The sequence below is a fragment of the Sorex fumeus genome, unplaced genomic scaffold, assembly GCF_029834395.1.
Source record: "Sorex fumeus unplaced genomic scaffold, SorFum_2.1 ptg000006l, whole genome shotgun sequence".
NCBI lineage: Eukaryota > Metazoa > Chordata > Mammalia > Eulipotyphla > Soricidae > Sorex > Sorex fumeus.
In genome coordinates, this window is record NW_026606063.1 from 13,187,363 (window position 1) to 13,208,112 (window position 20,750).

General features: G+C 40.1%; 1 protein-coding gene across 3 annotated transcripts in view; it reads left to right on the top strand.

The window, feature by feature from the left end:
• The window catches only part of ATAD2B (ATPase family AAA domain containing 2B), a 144,498-nt gene that overhangs the window by 40,434 nt on the left and 83,314 nt on the right, over positions 1-20,750 (top strand). For all 3 annotated transcript variants that reach the window (XM_056123673.1, XM_056123682.1, XM_056123690.1), the window contains exons 9-14: positions 449-547; positions 3,633-3,744; positions 7,596-7,711; positions 11,424-11,598; positions 13,698-13,786; positions 19,983-20,142. In XM_056123673.1, coding sequence (XP_055979648.1) covers positions 449-547; positions 3,633-3,744; positions 7,596-7,711; positions 11,424-11,598; positions 13,698-13,786; positions 19,983-20,142 — 751 coding nt within the window. The remainder of the gene's footprint in view (positions 1-448; positions 548-3,632; positions 3,745-7,595; positions 7,712-11,423; positions 11,599-13,697; positions 13,787-19,982; positions 20,143-20,750) is intronic.

The following is a 20,750-nucleotide window of genomic DNA, read 5'->3' on the forward strand; positions in this document are numbered from 1 at the left end:
ATGCAGATGTCACTTTGACTATACTTTTTTGCCTCTCTGGGATATATTTCCAGGAGTGGTATTGCTGGGTCAAATGGGAGCTCAATTTCTAACTTCTTGAGAATCGTCCATACTGTTTTCCAAATGGGCTGAACCAGTTGGCATTCCCACCAGCAATGAAGGAGGGTCCCTTTCTCGCCACATTCACGCCAACACCGGTTGCTTTTTTCTTTTGGATGTGGATTCCGAGGCTATTTTAAATTGTTTTCCTAGTGGTTTATTCTGTTTCTCATTAATTTTTTTGGAGGTGTAATCGGGGGTGAGAGACCCACCACCCAGCAGTGCTCAGGGGCTACTGCTCATTGCTTGGGGGATCAAACTTGGGGCTACTGTATGCAGAATATGTGCTCCAGCCCTTTGAGCTATCTCCTGGCCTGATTTTTAAGAATTTTGTATTTTCTTTAAATAGGAGAAAGAAGCATGCTATTCATAGTAGTGATACAACTTCTTCTGATGAAGAACGCTTTGAAAGAAGGAAGTCCAAGAGCATGGCAAGAGCAAGAAATAGGTTAGTAAATAAAAAAAGTGTATGATTAAATTGAAGTAACTTTTCTTTGTTACTTTGGGTCTCTCAAGTGGTACTCAGGAGGCCTGGGTCCCCGCATAGTGGCTCTCCGCCTAGTACACCCAGTTCAGTATCTGGGGCTCAGGATATGGTACTGCTTGGGCCATGTGGTACGATAGATTATCTGGGTAATCCCAGAGGTGTTTGGTATCTTCAAGGACTGCATTGTGATGCTGAGAGACCATGTGATACTGGGGATTGAATGGAGATCAGCCACCTGCAAAGCTTGTGCCTGTCCTATTCTCTGATCTTAGTTTTTATTTTTAAATGGCTTTCTTATATATATTAGCAATTTTCTAGTGCTAATATTCAACACTTTAATTTTACTAGTAATATATATTTCTTGAAGAAAAATTAGAGAATCTTTGCAAAATGAGAGAGTTTCACTTTACATACAAGGAATTATTAATACTCTCTTATTACATACCTGTGCACCAGGCTGTTTTCACTCTGGGCGCCCCAGAGTGGCTCGGGTGAGAGCCCTCCCTGCCCAAGGGACCCAGCTCTGGCAGCCGACCTCCACTACCCAACCGCTGCCATGCTCCAGGATGCTTTCCACATGCTCCGGCCGAGCCTCACATGAGTGAACATATTCCTGGTTGTGACACATCATAAGACACTCCCTAACCATTTTCCATAATTACCACACCATATTTGATGGAGTTCAGACAATAGGCAACAAATCATAGAGAGAAAAAAAAAAATATATATATATATATATATATGCCTCTTGGAGAGCCCAGCCAGCTACCGAGAGTATCCCTCCCATATGGCAGAGCCTGGCAAGCTCCCTGTGGCATATTCAAAAAGAGTAACAGTAACGGTCTCATTCCCCTGACCCTGAAAGAGCCTCCAATATGGCAATGTTGGGAAAGAAGAGTAAGGAGAGGCTGCTAAAATCTCAGGGCTGGGACGAATAGAGACCTTACTGGCACCCGCTCGAGTAAATTGATGAACAGCAGGATGACAGTGATACAGGGAATATTCAACACAGTAATTTTAGCTTTTTTGTTTGTTTTTGGGCCACGCCTGGTGATGCTCAGGGTTTATTCCTGGCTCTGCACTCAGAAAATTTTTTTAAAATTTTATTTTAATAAATCACCATGAGATACAGTTACAGACTTACAAACTTTTGTAATTACAGTTCAGTCATATAATGTTAGAGTAACCATCCCTCCACCAGTGCCCATTCTCTACCACCAATGTTCTCAGTATCCCACCTGCCACCTCCATCCCTTTCTACCCCCTGCCTCTATGGCAAGCACATTTCCTCTTACTCTCTCCTTTTGGGTGTTATGGTTTTCAATATAGGTACTACGCAGCCATCATGTTTAGTCCATAGTCTACTTTCAGCATGCTTCTACTATCCCAAGCGAGCCCTCCAAGCCTTATTTGCTTAGTGGGCCCTTCTCTATCCCAGCTGCTTTTTCCCCCAGCACATGAGACCGGCTTCCAAGCCGTGGAGCAATCCTCCTGGCCCTTATCTCTTCTATCCTTAGGTGTTAGTCTCTTATTATGTTACTTTATATTCCACTGTGCACTCAGAAATTATCCCTGGTGGTGCGCAGGGCGTCATGTGGTATTCTGGGGGATTGAAACAATGTTGGGCTCTTGGCAAGGCAAGAGCTTACCCACTGTACTATCTCCCCAGCTGCATGCCCACAACCCATTATTTTACACTATAGAGAATTCCCTCATTGTTAAATTTTAAATTCTTTTTGTATTTTCTTTATTTTTTTGACATCTGGCAGTGCTTAGGGGTTACTCCTGGCTCTCTGCTCAGGATTGTTCCTGGCGGTGCCTGGGAACCCATATGGGATGCCGAATTGATCAAACCCAGCTTGGCTACCTGAAGGGCAAGTGCCCTACTCACTGTACTATCTTTCTGGCCCCAGATTCTTTTGTTGTCACTATTCTTTAGGCCTTACCTGGTGGTGATAGAGGGTTGGAGGATGTGATACCTGGCTTTAAATCTAGGGTCTCACACTTGGTGGACATATGTTCTATTACAGAAGTCATAGCCTTTGTCCTTTTATACCCTTACCTCCTAATTTGTAATTTTGTGTGTGTGTCAGGGGAGTGGGGTGGTGGCGCACACACCTGGCCTCTCAGAGTCATTTCTGACATGGTACTTTGGGCTACTCCTGGCCATGCTCAGTGAACTGCACAGCGCTGGGTATTAAACCCAGGGCTCACATGTAGAAATCATGCATTGTAGCTTTTGAGATATCTCACTTACCTGAACTTGGTATTTCTTTAAAAATTTTTTATTTGATACTTTTTTTTTTTTTTTTTTTTTTGCTTTTTGGGTCAAACCCGGTGATGCTCAGGGGTTATTCCTGGTTCCTGCACTCAGGAATCACTCCTGGCGGTGCTCGGGGGACCATATGGGATGCTGGGAATCAAACCTGTGTCAGCCATGTTGGCTGCGTATAAGGCAAACGCCCTACCCGCTGTGCTATCTCTCCAGCCCCTATTTTTTTTATTTTTGACTATCTTCTGTGGAGTGTTGCTGGGATCAGACTTGAGCTTCCTGGATGCAGACCATGTGCTTTGTTAGCCTTTTGAACTGTGTTTTTGGCCTCTACTTTGTAATTTGTGGGTGCAGAATATGGACTATGCCAAGAAATGCTCAGGGGACCTTATATTGCCAGGTGTGAAGCTGAGGTCTCTATATGCAAAGCATATTTTAAGCTCAGCAAGCTAAGTCTTTGGCTCTAATGCCGTGTCTGCTACATCTAGATCTATTTTTATCTTATATTTATATAACATGGAATATCAGGTAAGTAATATCTAGTTTGAAATAGATTAAGTATTTGGGCAAACAGATCACTAGATAAATGTTCGTTTATCTAGTGAATCCTTTTTGTTTTTGGTTATTTGGGTAAGTATTAGGGAGACTAAAAATATGAACACTTTATTTTCTGGCTTGTGAGGAAAATGGGAATGAAGAAAATGTGTCAAAGATGTTAAAATTACTCTCTGTATGTACCTTAATGCTGTCTAATTGGACTTTTATACATTTCAGATGTTTGCCTATGAATTTAAGAGCAGAAGATTTAGCTAGTGGTATTCTCCGAGAACGAGTCAAAGTTGGTACAAGCTTGGCTGATGTTGACCCAATGAATATTGATAAATCAGTAAGTTTGGGTACTTTATTAGAAGTTGTTTATAAAATATATTTTAAATACATTTAAAATTGGTTACACAATATCTAGATATATAGTCTGGTACTAGAATTCTAGTCACATGCTATACTTGCTTAAGGGTTTCATTGTTTTATATTTTAAAATTACAAGAAATGAGGCAGACAAATATGCTAAGGTCTCATAAACTTTGATAAGCAGTGGGGTATTGTTGAGGCTGCTTAAATTTCATGGTTACGTTGATCGTTCAGATAGATGACACTGTCAGTGATGCTGTTAATGAATTTGGGGGAAGTAAAGCTGGCAATTAAAAATTTAGTTTCTTTTAGAATGTTTATTATTTACATTCTATTTTCTACATTAAATATGTACAATATTATTTTAATTGTAAAACATTTTCAAGCACTGTAACAAAATAAAACATCAAAGAAGGAAATTTTCCAAAATGTATAATCATAGGTAATCATTTTTTTTTCTTTCGGGTCACACCTGGCAATGCTCAGGGATTACTCCTGGCTTTGCACTCAGGAATCACTCCTGACAGTGCTTAGGGGACCATATGGGATGCTGGGAATTGAACCTGGGTCAGCTGCCTGCAAGGCAAACGCCCTACCCGCTGTGCTATCACTCCAGCCCCTTAGGTAGTCACTGTTAACATTTGAGCAACATGTTCTTACAATATGATACAAAATATCTTTCTATAAAAACTTTTTTCTTAAAATAGGATACAGAAGGCATACACTTTATAACAGAGCCACATCCTTGACCCAAAAGTATTTTTTTCTTAGTTTTTTTGATATTTAAACTGCTCTGGGTAGGACTCTGTAGGTTCTTGTGATCAGGGTTTCTTAGACTGTGTTGTTTGATCCTTTGGTGTACACACCCCAAGTAGCACTTGGACTATGCCTAGCATAGTGCTTGGGGGTTGCTCCTGACTGTGCTGAAAAATGGACTTATACCTCTAGCATCTGAGGTGTATACTCCAGTCCTTTCAGCTCTCTTCATCTTGAAATTGCTTTTTTTAATTGTTGTCTTCTAAGGAGAAAAATTATTTTTATAGCTGTGTAGATACATGCGGTGTTAAATAATATGGTCTTGTCAGACCAATTTGAACTTTGAAGAGTATCAAAGGATTATTTTTTGGGAGCCTGGGGGTTGTGGGCCATACCCTGTGATGCTAAGGGCTTAGTCCTATCTCTACACTCAGGAATCACTTCTGGCAGTGCTCAGAAGTGGGATGCCAGGGATCAAACCCAGGTCGGCTATGTGCAGGGCAAGCACTGTACCTACTGTATTATAATTCTGGCCAGTATCAAACCGTTGTTATAGCTAAGATGTTTTGCCTCTTATACCAGTCTTTGCCTCCTTGGGGTTAATATTGCCTCTGCCGATAGATAGATTTCTGAAAATTATTTAAATTGTTGATGTAAATACAACTTCTTTTATATACCCATTAATATTTTAGATTGGGTATTTAATCTCAGTCCCTAATTATCAGGAGTTAAAGATGTATATTTAATTGAAATGAAAGATTAGGTTTAATTTTACTACAAACTTTATTTTTCTATACTTATTTCAAAGTACACTTAAGATACGATTCTTTAGCATTGTTTTAAAACATTTTTTAATTGTTAAATATTTTAAATTTTATTTTTTTATTATAACACCACGATTTATCAAGTTGTTTGCAATGTAGTTGTTTTGGGTATTTAGTGCTCCAACACCAGTCCTATGCCACCAGGGTGACTTTCCCTCTACCAGTGCCCCCAGTTTCCCACCCACCACCGAAGCTTGTTCCTTTAGCAGGTACAAACAAAAATTTACTTCATATTACTTGGTACAATATGAGGGAAATGGAATGATTAAAAAAATAAATATCAGATCGATAAATGCCAATTTGTGATAACTGTTATATCTCAAAATGGTATTATTAAAGTCATTGTCTGATGAGTTACTGGGCTGACTGGTGCTAGTTGAATCTTCTATGCTACCTGTTTTTGCTCATTGATCTTAGTGATCCTTTATGCAACTTTCACATCATATTTTCTGTGATCCTACTGGGCTGACAGTACTGTGAAATTTGGAGGTATTGTGTGGTCTTGTATTTGGTTGCATGTTCCAGAAGCTGTGGGGCTGGAATGATTTGGTGGGTTGTTGAGGTTCACTTGTGGAGTTGGGCCACTTCTGTGTCACAGAAATGTTGGGTGTGGTTGGGAGCTGCCGTGCCTTCAAGCAGAAATAGGAGTCTGCCCACCCCAATTCTGAGAGGGCCCCCAAATTTTCAGCCAGAATCAGTTTCTCTGGAAAGATTCAGCCACATCATGTTCTTTTCCAGGCCTTTATTTGGGGGGACAGGGCAAAGAAAGCACACCCAGTGGTGCTCAGGGCTTACTTTTGACTGCACTCAGCAATTACTCCTGGTGGTGCGTGGGAGACCATATGGGATGCTGGGGAGTGAACCCAGGTTATCTGTATGCAGGGCAAGCCCCCTGCCTGCTGTATGATTGCTATAACTCCAGGCCCTTTTTTCTAACACTTGGTTTGTTTGTGGCGTTTCGCGAACCATATGGTGTGCTGGGGGTTGGACCTGGGTTGGCTGTGTGCGATGCAAACACCCAACCCGTTGTAGTATTGACTTAGTCCCACATGATTTATGTTGTGACTTTAAAACAATTTGTTATTTTAAACCCCCTAATGACTCCGAAGTCACCTCTTGAAGGGCCTATCCCAACGATTCTTTTGTTGTTGTTTTTTGTTTTTTTTATGTTTTGCTTTTTGGGTCACACTTGACGATGCTCAGGGGGTAGTCCTGGCTTTGCGCTCAGGAATTACTCCTGGTGGTGCTCAGGGGACCATATGGGATGCTGGGAATCGAACCTGGTAGGCCTCGTGCAAGGCAAATGCCCTACCCACTGTACTAACATTCTAACCCCCAACGATTCTTGAGTGGAGTATACAGCCATATAGGATATTTATCCAATATTTATCTCATGACAGTTGTCAAGAATTCCCATTTTTTCCTTTTATTTTGGGGTTTTTTTTGTCTCCTCTATGCCTCTATGAAATTCTTTTCCATCCCTTCTAAAATTGTTTAATATTTACATCTCTAATGGGAGGTAAACACACTATATATTATATAACTGCAAAGTTGTCATACTGCTGCATTGTACCTGTATATATTGTAACTGTATAATAACCATTATGCTTATGGTTATATATTCTGTATCCTTTGTATATTATGCATATACAAACTACAGTACTTATTAAAACCGTAAAGGATGATTTATCACTTTAATATACTTAAAGGATACTGAGCTCTGAAATATTAACTAAACCACTCAGGCCCCTCTGGGTGTAATTGGTAAAGCTTACCATGACTATCTAAAATCCTTAGACTGCACCCTCACTTTAGTTTCCTGTGGCAGGCACCATATAAGTTTACCCCCACTCCTTTCTCAGCTTTCTTCCCTCAACCCTATGCCAAGGTAGAGACTAGAAAAATGAAAACACTCTTTGTAAAAGAAGTAGCACTGTCGCACTGTCCTCACATTGTTCTCCCGTTGTTCATCAATTTGCTCAAGCAGGCACCAGTAATATCTCCATTGTGAGACTTGCTGTTACTGTTTTTGGCATATCAGAATACGCCACGGGGAGCTTGCCAGGCTCTGCCGTGGGGATGGGATACTCTTGGTAGCTTGCCTGGCTCTCGAGAGGGGCGGAGGAATGGAACCGGGGTTGGCCGCATGCAAGGCAAACGTACTACCTGCTGTGCTATCCCTCCAGCCCATAAAAGAAGTAAACTATTAAAAATTATTTTATATTAAACTTTCCTCCTTCTTTCCAAGGTGCGGTTTGATAGCATAGGTGGATTGAGCCATCATATTCATGCGTTAAAGGAAATGGTGGTATTCCCACTTCTATATCCAGAAATTTTTGAAAAGTTTAAAATTCAACCTCCACGGTAAGTAATGTCCAAGAAACTTCTTGTTGTTTTTACTGTTGCACTGTAGCACTGTAGCACTGTCATCTCGTTGTTTGACTTGCTCGAGCAGGCACCAGTAACGTTTCCACTCGTCCCAGCCCTGAGATTTTAATAGCCTCTCCTCTCATCCTTCCCAACTCTGCCATGTTGAAGGCTCTTTCAGGATCAGGAGAATGAACCCATTATTATTACTGTTTTTGGCATATCGAATATGCCACAGGGAGCTTGCCAGGCTCTGCCATGCTGTTTTTACTGTTACTTTATTCAATTTTAGTTAATATCATAAATATAAATATTATATATGTGTTTATTTGATGTGTTCTAGTAATAAAAAATCACAATAAGGTTTTGTTATTTAGGGCCTGTGGTACTGTTTTGTATTAATTTGTTGTGCTGTGTTTTGGGGGACACAAACATCCAGCAGTGTTTAGGGATAAAATGATTAGCTCAGACCAACAAAACCTGTACTCCAGTCACTTAAACTATCGACCTAGCTCACTAAGAGTGCTCTTGTAGTTGTTTACATTTTGACATTTAGACTCAGATGTAGGATAAGATTTTTTTTATCAAGGCATTGGATTTATACCATTGGTTGCCCAAATGAAATTTCCTTCCATTTGTTCTCCTATCAGCACTGAGTTTGGTACTTTATAATAGTTAAGGAAGCTCAATTAAAAAAAATACTAAAATTAATTTTATTTTACGGGGCCAGTGCTATAGTAGGTAAGCCACTTGCTTTGCCTGTGACTGACATGGATTCAGTCACCAGCATCCGATATGGTTCCCTGAACACTGCCAGGAGTGGTCCCTGAGTGCAGAGTGCTGTTGGGTATGGCCCAAAAATCCAAAGAAAACATGGTTTGTTTTAGGCACTATGATTTACAATATTGATAATAGTAGGGTTTTATGCATAAGACATTTCAACATTAGACCCCCTACCAGAGTGTTTATTCCCACCTCGTCCAGTGTTACAGCCCCTTCTATACCACCTGCCGCCTCCTTATCTTCTTCAGGAAGCACTGTGCGCGCGCGCACACACACACACACACACACACACACACACACACACACACTCGTCTTTTGTATACACCCTTCTTGCTGTACCATTGCTCTGGCCTCAAAGATTGGAAAATCTTGATAAATAATTGTTTGAATGAGTAAAAATATTAGCCTATAATTCTAGAGTTACTTTGCTTACCTTTATGTTCTCAGGGCTTACTCCTGTCTCTATGCTCAGGGATCCTTCTTGTAGGACTTGGGGGACCACACAGGGTGCTGGGAATTGAACTTGGGTTGACAGCATGCAGGGAAAGAGCTTTATTCACTGTACTTTCTCTCTTGCTCATGCAGTGATTTTATAACTAGCATAACAATTTAGTTTTGTTAAAGTTGAAAAATTAAAATAAGAGCTACTTTTTTTTTTAAAGCCAAGGGAGCAAAAAATTCTGGTTTTTTTTTTCTTCAGAGATTGTTATAAGCAGAATACAATATTCTTTTTTGTTTTTGCTTTTGGGCCACACCAGTCAGTGCTCAGTACTACTTCTGGCTCTGTTTTCAGGGATCATTCTGGTGGGACTCGGGGACTATATGGGGTGCTAGGGATTGAACCTGGACTCTGGATTTGAAAATAATATTCTTTTTATTTATGTCTTTGTTTTTGTGCCACTCCTGGTGGCTCTGTATGTAGGGATCATTCCTGGTAGTGCTCAGGGGATCATATAGGGTTCCAGGGATTAAACCCAGATCTGCCGTGTGCAAGGCAAATGCCCTACCCACTATACTATAGCTCTAGCTCCATCTGAAAATAATAGTAATTTTTGTTTGTTTTTTGTTATTTGGTTTTTGGGCCATACCTAGCAATGTTCAGACCTTCCTTCTGGCTCTACACTCAGGCATCACTCCTGTTGAGCCTGGGGGACTGTATGGGGTGTCCAGGATCGAGCCCTGGTTGGTACATGTAAGGCAAACATCCTACCCAATACATATTGTTTTGGCTCTCTGATAGTAACATTCTTAGGGATGAACTAGTATTATTCTTTCAGACTTCTTTATATATAACGTATAAATAACGTATATTATATTTTCTACATTAGTGTACATTTAAATATTTAACATAGATTTATTTTATTATTATTTTTTTGCTTTTTGGGTCACACCTGGTGATGCACAGGGGTTACTCCTGGCTCTGCACTCTGGAATCACTCCTGGCAGTGCTCAGGGAACCATATGGGATGCTGGGAATAGAACCTGGGTCGGCTGCGTGCAAGGCAAACACCCTACCCACTGTGCTCTCTCCAGCCCCATATATTTATTTTTAAATAACAGCATCTTAGAGATTTATTGTATTTCACAATGGTCACCTTTCCACAGCTAAATTGTTCATATTGTTAACTTTTATACAGTAGCACTGTAGCACTGTCCTCCCATTGTTCATCAGTTTGCTCGAGTGGGCCCAGTAACGTCTCCATCATGAGACTTGTTGTTACTGTGTTTGGCATATGGAATATGTCACAGGTAGCTTGCCAGGCTTTGCCGTGCGGGCGAGATACTCTCGGTAGCTTGCTGTGCTCTTCGAGAGGTGCGGAGGAAACGAACCCGGCTGTGCGCAAGGTGAACGCCCTATTGCTGTGCTATTACTTCAGCCCCTTATAAATGTAGCAATGTATTTATCTGTCCCTCATTAATAGGTTTTCACAGAGAAAGGGATATGTTGAACGTATATTTTATAGGTTAATTTTATAACACACTTTTGAGGGTTTTTATTTTTCACATCTGACTGTGCTCAGGGATCACTCCTGTTGGTGCTTAGGAGACCATATGGGGTGGCTGGCTCCAGAGTTTGGTGTTGCTGCCTGCAGGGCAAGTGCATTGCCTGCTGTATGATCTCTCTGGTTCCTGCTGTACATTATCTCTGGTGGCCCTCTCTTTTGAGGGTTTTTTTTTTTTTTTTTGGGATCACACCAGTGATGCACAGGGGTCACTCCTGGCTCTGCACTTAGGAATTACCTGTGGCGGTGCTCAGGGGACCATATGGGATGCTGGGAATCGAACCCGGGTTCGCGGCATACCAGGCAAATGCCCTACCCGCTGTGCTATCGCTCCAGCCCCTCTTTTGAGTTTTTTAATGTGACACATTCTTAAGATGTAAAGTTTTTTGGCTGCCGGAAAAATTTGTAGGAATTTGATAACTTGCAAACAATTCACACTGTAATTTAATTATTTCTTGCCTAGCAAAGCTTGGTACTATAAAAATGATCTTCACTGTGAACTGAGGATGCAAAGGAGGGGAGGGTCTCTAGGAAGACAGTCTTTGTGTTTGGGGTGGTGTAATAGCACTGCAAGTGTACAGACAAAATCAGTTCTATTATAAACTGCTAAGTAAAAACTGATTTTTTTGGAACATAAAAATTTAAAAAGTGACAGTGATAATGGTAATGATAATTTTGTGTGAAATCATAGAAAATCATACGTTGTTACAGAATTAAGCATTTTATTATATAAGAATATATAAGAATGATTCTGTATGGTGGGATAAAAAAGAATGTTGAGAACTCTTAGCAGAGGGAAACTTGTCTATTTACCATAAAAAAAGCTTCATCATTAATAATATGTCCTTGTAGAAAATTATATGGGAGGTATATCTTATTGGTGACTGGTGGTGATTAATTGACTTTAATTCTTTAATCTCTAGGGGTTGTTTATTTTATGGCCCTCCTGGCACAGGTAAAACCTTGGTAGCCAGAGCATTAGCTAATGAGTGCAGTCAAGGAGACAAAAAAGTGGCTTTTTTTATGCGCAAAGGAGCAGACTGTCTGAGCAAGTGGGTTGGTGAATCTGAACGGCAACTTAGATTACTTTTTGATCAGGTAAGAGAAATCAAGTACTTTAAGAATGTCTTCTTTGAATGTTTATCATATTTAATCATTGATATAAACTTTTTGGAATTATATTTTCAAATCGGCATACTAAATTTTGGATCAGTAATCTGAGTTTGTATTCTTTAGGGGTATTTAGCAGCAGTTTTACTAAAACTTTTGAATATTTAAGATTTTTTTTGATTGTTTTTGTTTTGGGGTCATACCTCTTGTGCACAGGATTTATTCCTGGAGGTGCTAAGGGTACCATGTGGCATGCAAGGGATCTAACTATACTGACAATTCAGCCCCTTAATATTTTATCTTAATATTTTACATTGTTAACAAAACATTTATCTAGGTGGCTGCTAAGCTTATATTACCATGTTTTGAGAATTCTGAATATATGCAAGTTTCATTAGATGCAATGTAATTAAGGAAATAGAAGAAGCATAAAAGCTTAATATCTCTGAAGAAAATGTCACAGAGCAGTACATTATTTATTATTTTCTCTATAAGTTGTAAGTACAGTGTTAGAAGAATTCAGAAATAATAAAATTAAAACAGTCAGGCGTGAGATTATTATACAGACTCTCTTTACTATTTGTTTCTTTTAAAATGCAGTTTTTGTGTGCTGGAGAGATAACACAGGGGCTAGGGTGCTTGCTTTGCTTGTGGCCAATCTTGGTTCACTCCTGGTATCGCATAATGCCCCCAGACCATCGCCAGGAGTGATCCCTGGACACAGATCCAGGAACCTATTCCGTGTGTGGCACAAAAGCAAAAAAGCACAGAAACAATTGGAAATAATTGCTTTCTGGGCTGGAAGATAGCTTAAAGGCCTAGTGTGCTTGCTTTGCATGCAGAAGGCTTGGGTTCAATTCCCTACCCCACATGATACCTTAGCTCCTTTAAGTCGTGTCCCCTGAGTATCAAACTGAGTAACTCTTCCTTTTGGTTTCTGGGCCATATCTCGTGGGGTTCAGGAATCACTCCTGTTGGTACTCAGGAAATTGTGTATTTATAAAATTTAGTTCTGATGTAAATTAGCTTCAGAAGTTAATTTACCTGAGCAAGTAAAGAAAACACATTTATATTTGATAATGTAACTAATGTTTGATTATGTCTAAGGTAATTCCCACGAAATTACAAAACAAAAAAGTTTCAACAAGAATTTAAATACTGGTTACTAAGGTGGTATGTATGAACATACTTTTTAATTGGCAAAGCTTGTCATATATTGTTTTTAGTTTAAGTTTAAAAAATTTTAGTTTTGGAGCAGGAATGATAGTATAGCAGGTACTTACACATGGCCTAATCAGGTTCAATCCCCGGCATTCCCTATAGTCCCCCTGAGCCCTGCCAGGAGTGATTCCTGAGCATACGGCCAGGAGTAACCCAAGCATCGCCCTGTGTGACACACACACACACACACACAAATTGCTGGGTTTTTAATAATACATTTAGAAGTAGGAATAATTTAAAGTGCTCTCTGTTGGGCACTTGCTTTGCCCATGGCCGATCTGGGTTTGATCCCCAGTATCTCATGTGGTTCCCTGAGCACCATCGGGAGTAATTCCTAAATGCAGAACCAGGAGTAACCCCTGAGCATTGCCAGGTGTGATACCAAAACCCCCAAACAAACAAAAAAGTGTACTATGCTAAGTCAGACTAGTCTTCATGCATTAATGTAATTTAATAATGTTAAAATAGAAATATATCTCAAAAAATATTGGTGGATGAGTGAAGGTATAGCTTGGGAATGCTGGCATGTTGTCCAGGGACTTTGTTTTAGACTTTTGCGTGTTTTAATTTTCAACTACTCATGCTGGTAATTAGAATGTCTTGGTATAATTGAAAACTAGAGCATTGGGCCCAGAGAATAGAGTGAGGAAGGCTCTTGCCTTGCATGCAACTGACAAATATTTAATCCCAGGCACCCATTAATGTCCCCATAGCCCTACTGACCCAGAGTCGGAAAGCTCCATCTTAAACTGCTACATGTTGTACCATTTGTTTACACTACCTATTAAGAAAATGCGGTAATTAAGAAAATATAATAGTTACAAAATAAGAATTTATATTTAATGTTTGTTTTCTTTTCATTATAGGCATATTTGATGAGACCATCTATAATATTTTTTGATGAAATAGATGGATTAGCTCCTGTTCGCTCTAGCAGACAAGATCAAATCCACAGGTAGTTTTTCCTGATCTGCTTATATTGGATTAATTTTGCTAATTTAGCCCTTGGATATGCTGTGAGATTTATAAAGAATTGAAAACTGTATTCTGTTTTCTGGATGAAAACTTCTTTTATGTTTGGTCATGGTAAGACTCTATGTCTCAGGAAACAATGAAAATATGGATGTTTTTCTCAAAAGTATCCTGAAGAAACCCCAGGGGTAGAACACTTACTTTGCAGTGTGTTGAGACCTTTGTTGTGAGCTCTAGAACCACCAAAACAAAACAAGAAATCTATAATCACACATAATATTAAAAAATGAAAAAATGTCCTTCGGTGTGGGGAATGAGAGCACTATGCTGAGAACCCTTCTGATCTGCAGCGGTTCTGGGTTTCAGGCACTGTTCTCTGGTGAGATACGCATCGCATGGTGGAGAGGGTTGAACTGTTATGTTTGCATGATATGATTATGTCTGTAGAAATTCCAAAATGACCCGATAACATATATATATATTTATTTATTTATTAAAGGCCACTAATACAGACCAGTCAGTATAATTAATTTTGTTTTTCTGTGTACTGGTAATAGTGTAAAAATTTTAAAAAAATCGCTATTTAAAGTCTCAATTAAAAAATTGTTTACCAGGAGCCTATCAGATAGCTTAGCGGGCTAATTATCAGCACCTGCTATGCCTGCAGTAGGCTTGGGTCTATCCTTGGCATCACATCACACCTTGGTCACTACCAGGGCATTATATCATTCCCTTGTCACTGCCAAAACCTCCACAAGAAAAGAAAATGTATTCATTGGGTTGGAAAGAGAACTGCAGAAGGCATAAATTTCATTGCCCACACTGCATGGTTCCCTGAGCATTGGTAGGTATGATCCCCAAACTAAACAAAATGAAAAAGAAAAGTAATTAGGAATCTTTTAAAAGCTCTATAGTGTGTGTGTGTGTGTGTGTGTGTGTGTGTGCGCGCGCGCGTGTGCGCATAAAACAATTAGGTGCAAAATTATTTTATAGTGATTAAATGAGAGAAATACCAGGGTAATGAATTATAAAACTTTTTTGGGTCACTGTCACTGTTCTCCCATTGTGCATCGATTTGCTTGAGTGGGCTCAGTAACGTCTCCGTTGTGAGACTTCTTGTTACTGTGTTTGGCATATCAAATATGTCATGGGTAGCTTTCCAGGCTTTACCGTGTGAGCGAGATACTCTCGGTAGCTTGTTGGGCTCTCCAAGAGGGGCAGAGAAATCGAACCCAGGTCGGCCCGGTTGGCCACGTGCAAGGCAAACGCCCTACCCGCTGTGCTATCATTCCAGCTTAGTTTAGTACTAAGTATTTAGTATTTTTAACAGTAATGTTAAAAATAGCACTGTGTTTTGGGGAAAATTCAGCCAAGTGATTTTGAAACACCATAGAAATATAGAGATTAGTTAAGAATTTTGTGTAAGAACAAGTGAAGGACTTGCTTTACTGGTCATTAGCTCTTTTAGGTTAATACTTTAGTATTGGTGGGAAACTAGAGAGGTAGTAGAACAGGACCATAGCCTCATGTAGGTCAGTGCATACATATGTGTGTATGTGTGTGCGTGTGTGTGTGTGTATAAGTAAGTAAATTTTTTCTCCAACAAATATATCTAGGATTCCTAGCATTATATATTGAAAATATCATCGCTACAGACCAGGGAGATAGCAAAAGAGGGAGAGCACATGCCAAGTATATGCCAGGAAATGATTCCTATCCCCAAATCTGATGGTTTTAGCCCTGGTGGCTTCTAAGCACCACCAATGGTGACCTCTGTTTTTGGCTCTTCCCCCTCCCCCTCTTGACTTTTGGACCATATCTGGTGGTCCTCTGGGTTTACTTTTGGTTCTGTGCTCAGGGATCACTCTTGGTGCGGCTTGGGGGACCATCTAGAGTCCTGGGGATTAAACCCAAATTGGTAGTATGAAAGGCAAGTGTCTTGCCTGTTGTGCTATCACTCTGGCTCACCTCTATTTAAAAAATTATCATAACTTCCCTAACACTATACAGCCCCTCAGATCTGGGAGTAACCCCTGATGTTACTTGCAGATATTGCCTCCCTCATCAAAAGAAGAGCTGGAGGGTTAAGTTTAAAATAGATTTGTTCTTTTGTTTCAATTCTGGGGGTCTGGTCATACCCAGCTGTGTTTAGTGTTTTACTCTTTACTGGCTCTTTGTTCAGAAATTACTCCTGGCGGTGCTCATGGAACCATATGTGGTACTGGAGATAGAACTTGGGTTGGCCACATGCATTGCAAGCATCTTAACTGCTATCCTATTTCTCAGGCCCTAAACTATATTTTAATCTATTTCTGGCTGTGTCTTGAGACTTTGTCTTCTGGAAATCCTTTTACAAAATATTTCAAAATTTTAATAAGTCTTAACAAGCGTTTGAAAATATCTGCAGTTATGTACTAAGGAAACGTGAAGTTTAACATGATTAAACATAAATGTGTGCATAGGAATGTTTATTTTCTACCCTAGTGAGAGACTTGGCCAATAATTTTATAAGCTAAAAAATGTACACATCCCTCATATATGTACAGTATCTGGCATTTTGGCTTAGTTGTAGATTTGTGAAACAACTAAAACAGTTTGGGAGCAAGAATGATTTTCTATAAATGCTGAGCATATTTCAAGCAGGTACTACCAGTAAATACAAAGGAATAGAACAGTTGGAAAATACAAGGAAGAATTACTCGAATTATGGTTTATGTTATAGACAAAGTATTCAGATTTGTTTAATTTGTAATTTAATTATAAAATGTTCACAAAGACTAAAACATAGTGGTCTTCCACTGGATTTAGTTAAAAATGCAGCCATTTATTTGTTATTTTGGGGGGCCACACCCAGTGGCCCAGGGTTTACTCTGGCTCTGTACTCAGGGATCACTCCTGGTGGGGACTTGGGTCCATAGGAGATCAAACCTAGTTGGTCACATGTAAGGCAAGTGCCCTACCTGCTGTATTATATCTCTCCAGTCCCAAAAACAAGTATAATCGTTTTACAAAAATATTCTGTAAATCGAATGTCTTACAATTTGTCAAACATAAAAAATACTCAGGATTGCTTTCTGTGTAAACAAACTTTTTTCTTTTCTTTTCTTTTTTTTTTTTAATAATTTATTTATTTATTGAATCACTGTGGGAAAAGTTACAGAGCTTTTGGGTTTAGGTCTCAGTCATGTAGATACCAAACACATTTCCCTTTACCAATACTCATTTTTAACCCCGAACCCCAATAGACCCCCACCTCCCACCCCTCCCAATTCTTTGTGAGGCAGATGAGTTCTAGTTAATACTCTATCCACTTTGACTAGATAGATTATTTCGATAGAAGATGCACAATTATTGTTTAGAGTTTACGACCCACCCCCCCCCCCCCCATCAGACATGCTGAAACAGCGTTGTGAAATGATTTGCTTTCTACAACTTGGTTTAAGAATAAAATGATGTCGCGCGGCCGCAATAGCGGCCGCGCGGTTTTGAATTTCTGCTATTTTACTTATTGACCCTGGAAGAATTTCTATTAAAAGTTAGCTAGTTAAGAGATTGGTTTCTGTGCCCTGGAGTCGTGGCCGTGCCGGAGAGCCGCTCGTGGGGGGCAGCTGGCGACCTCGGTGGGGCGTGGGGGACGGCCCACAAAGCCCCCCTTCCCATGAGGTCCCCGCCGCTCCCCCGAGCCCAGCTCAAACCCGCTTTCCACAAGGCTCCCGTGCGGCCGCCATCTTTCTTTCCAGAGAGGAGCGGGCGGGCCGGTCAACGCCCTTCCCCCTCCGGGCAGGCTTGGTGGCGCGGATCAACACAAGTCCATTTGCTTTTCTGCTCCAAGCGGCTGGTTCTCTGTGCTAAGTCCTTGTGCCTCCGGGGCCGTGGCCGTGCCGGAGAGCCGCTCGTGGGGGGCAGCTGGCGACCTCGGTGGGGCGTGGGGGACGGCCCACAAAGCCCCCCTTCCCATGAGGTCCCCGCCGCTCCCCCGAGCCCGGCTCAAACCCGCTTTCCACAAGGCTCCCGTGCGGCCGCCATCTTTCTTTCCAGAGACTAAACTTTTTTCAATATTAGTGTGGATAATGTCTTTATATAGATCATTCAATTTAAACTTTTGATTTAGTGACTTAGTATATTTTGTTTATATAACCATCATCCCAATTATAGAATATTTTCATTTCCTGAGGAAGAAACCTTGTATTCTCTTTTTTTGTTTTGCTTTTTTGAATCAGACCTAGGGACGCTCAGGAGTTACTCCTGGCTTGGCACTCAGGAATTACTCCGATTGGTGCTTGGGGACCATATGGAATGCTGGGTTTTGAACCCAGGTTGACTGCATGTAAGGCAAATGTCCTATCCGCTGTACTATTGCTCTGACCCGACCTTGTATTTTTTAGACACCACTGTCTCACCTTCTCATCCTAATTAACCCCACAAATATACTTTGTGGTACTACAGTGTTTGTATAGATTTATCTTTGTTTCATATAAATGAAATCACATGAAACATGAACTTTGTAGCTCTCTTACTTGATTTAACACCATGTTAAAATCTATGCTGCACACCATCTCTAAGTACTTTATTTTTATTTTTATTATTTTTGTTTTTCCTTTTTTGGGTCACACCCGGCAATGCTCAGGGATTACTCCTGGCTCTGCACTCAGGAATTACTCCTGGTGGTGCTCAGGGGACCATATGGAATGCTGGGGAATGAACCCAGGTTGGCCGCGTGCAAGGCAAACAGCCTACCAGCTGTGCTATTGCTCTGGCCCCAGTACTTTATTTTTATTGACAAATAGTATTCCACTATGTGGCTATATTGGTTTTAATTTATGAATTTGTCAGTTGGAGCTCATTTGAGTTGCTTCAATTACTTGCACTTTTGGGCTGTTGTGAATAAAGTGTAGACATTTCATGTACAAGTTTTTTATGAACATTGCTGAATCATATGGTAATTTTATGTTTAATAGTAGAAGAAACTTTTCTCAAGATATACAATTTTGCTTACTTATTAGTCAGTGTATAAGCATTTGATTTTCTCTACTTATTAACAGTTGTTATTAGTTGTCTCTTTCATTATAATGATCAGAGAGGAATTAAATGTTACCTCATTTGGGTTTGTTTTGAGTATTTGCAAAAACTAATGATGGACTTTGTCTCTAATAACTTCCATGGAGAAATACCCATTTAAGTATTTGGACTCTTTTAAAATTGAGTGAATTTTTCTTTTTCTTGCAGGGTTGGGGATTAAACCAAGGCCCTCATAAATGTGAGGCATCCCCAACCCACGTTCGTTGCCTTCTTTTTACTGCTCAGTTGTTATTCTTTATATATTCTGGATTGGTTGAGGTTTTCTTTTTTTTTTTCTTTTTGGGTCACACCCGGCGATGCTCAGGGGTTTCTTCTGGCTCTGCACTCAGGAATCACTCCTGGCGGTGCTTGGGGGACCATATGGGATGCTCGAATCAAACCTGAGTTGGCGGCATGTAAAGCAAACGCCCTATCTGCTGTGCTATCGCTCTAGCCCCTGAATTGGTTGAGTTTTATCAGTGCAAAGTTGATAACTATTTTCTCCTTTTCTTTGTTTCTGTTTTACTTTCTACAAGTTTCTTTTTGTTTTTGGGCCACATTCAGTGGTTCTTAGTGGTTACTCCTGACTGAGTGCTTTGGGGACCGTACAGTGTCAGGGATCGAACCTAAGTTGCTGGCATGCAATGCACACACTCTAACCCTTTGAGCTATTTCCCACCCCTTCATAATTTATTAAAGCAGAAAAAAAGGTTAATTTTGACAAAGTATATATATTTTACTCATTTTTGTATGTTGATGTTATAGTTGTTGATTCATTGTTTGATTACTTTTAAAAAATGACTTTAAAAAATGACTTCTGGGGCTGGAGAGATAGCACAGTGGGTAGGGCATTTGCCTTGTATGCGGCCAACCCAGGTTCAATTCCCAGCATCCCATATGGTCCTCTGAACATCACCAGGAGTAAATCCTGAGTGCAGAGCCAGGAGTAACCCCTGTGCATCACCAGGTGTGACCCAAAAAGAAAAAAAAAAAGATTTCTGTATATTGCATGATTTGGGTTAAGATATAATGCTATAATTTTTATTAGGATGTAAATACGATGGAAGTATAAGAAGTTTTTATATAATAATTAAAAATTCTGTTTGAAAATTTTGTTACAGCTCTATAGTGTCAACCCTCCTTGCTCTTATGGATGGATTAGACAACAGAGGTGAAATTGTTGTCATTGGTGCTACAAATAGACTTGATTCTATAGACCCTGCTCTCAGGAGACCTGGTCGTTTTGACAGAGAATTCCTTTTCAACCTGCCTGATCAAAAGGTAAAAATGTTTCTGCTTTCAGTATATTAAGATTAGGAAACATATACATACTCTATACACACAACACAGTATAAATACATACAGATACATGTTTTGAGAAATTTTGTGATTCTTTTGTTTTTGTGGTGTGTGTGTGTGTGTGTGTGTGTGTGTGTGTGTGTGTGTGTGTGTGAGAGAGAGAGAAAGTGTGTGTGTGTGTGGTGCTGGGGATCTAATCCAGGTCCTCACGCATGCAAATCAAGTATTCTACAGCTGAACCACCTCCATGGCTATTTTGTGATTTTTTGTGATTTTAATTTTTTGTGTCAGTGGAAATAAAACCCTGAGCCTTCAACATGAACATAAGTGCTCTCTTTCTGAGCTATATCTTCGGCCCATGCATTAATTAAAAAAAAATAAAGGTCTGCTTATGGGTTATCTTGGGCTGGAGTGATGGCACAGCGGGTAGGGCATTTGCCTTGTACGTGGCTGACCCGAGTTCGATTCCTCTGCCCCTCTCGGAGAGCCCGACAGGTTACTGAGAGTATTTCGCCCGCACAGCAAGGCCTGGCAAGCTGCCCGTGACATAGTCAGTATGCCAAATACAGTAACAGCAAGTTTTACAATGT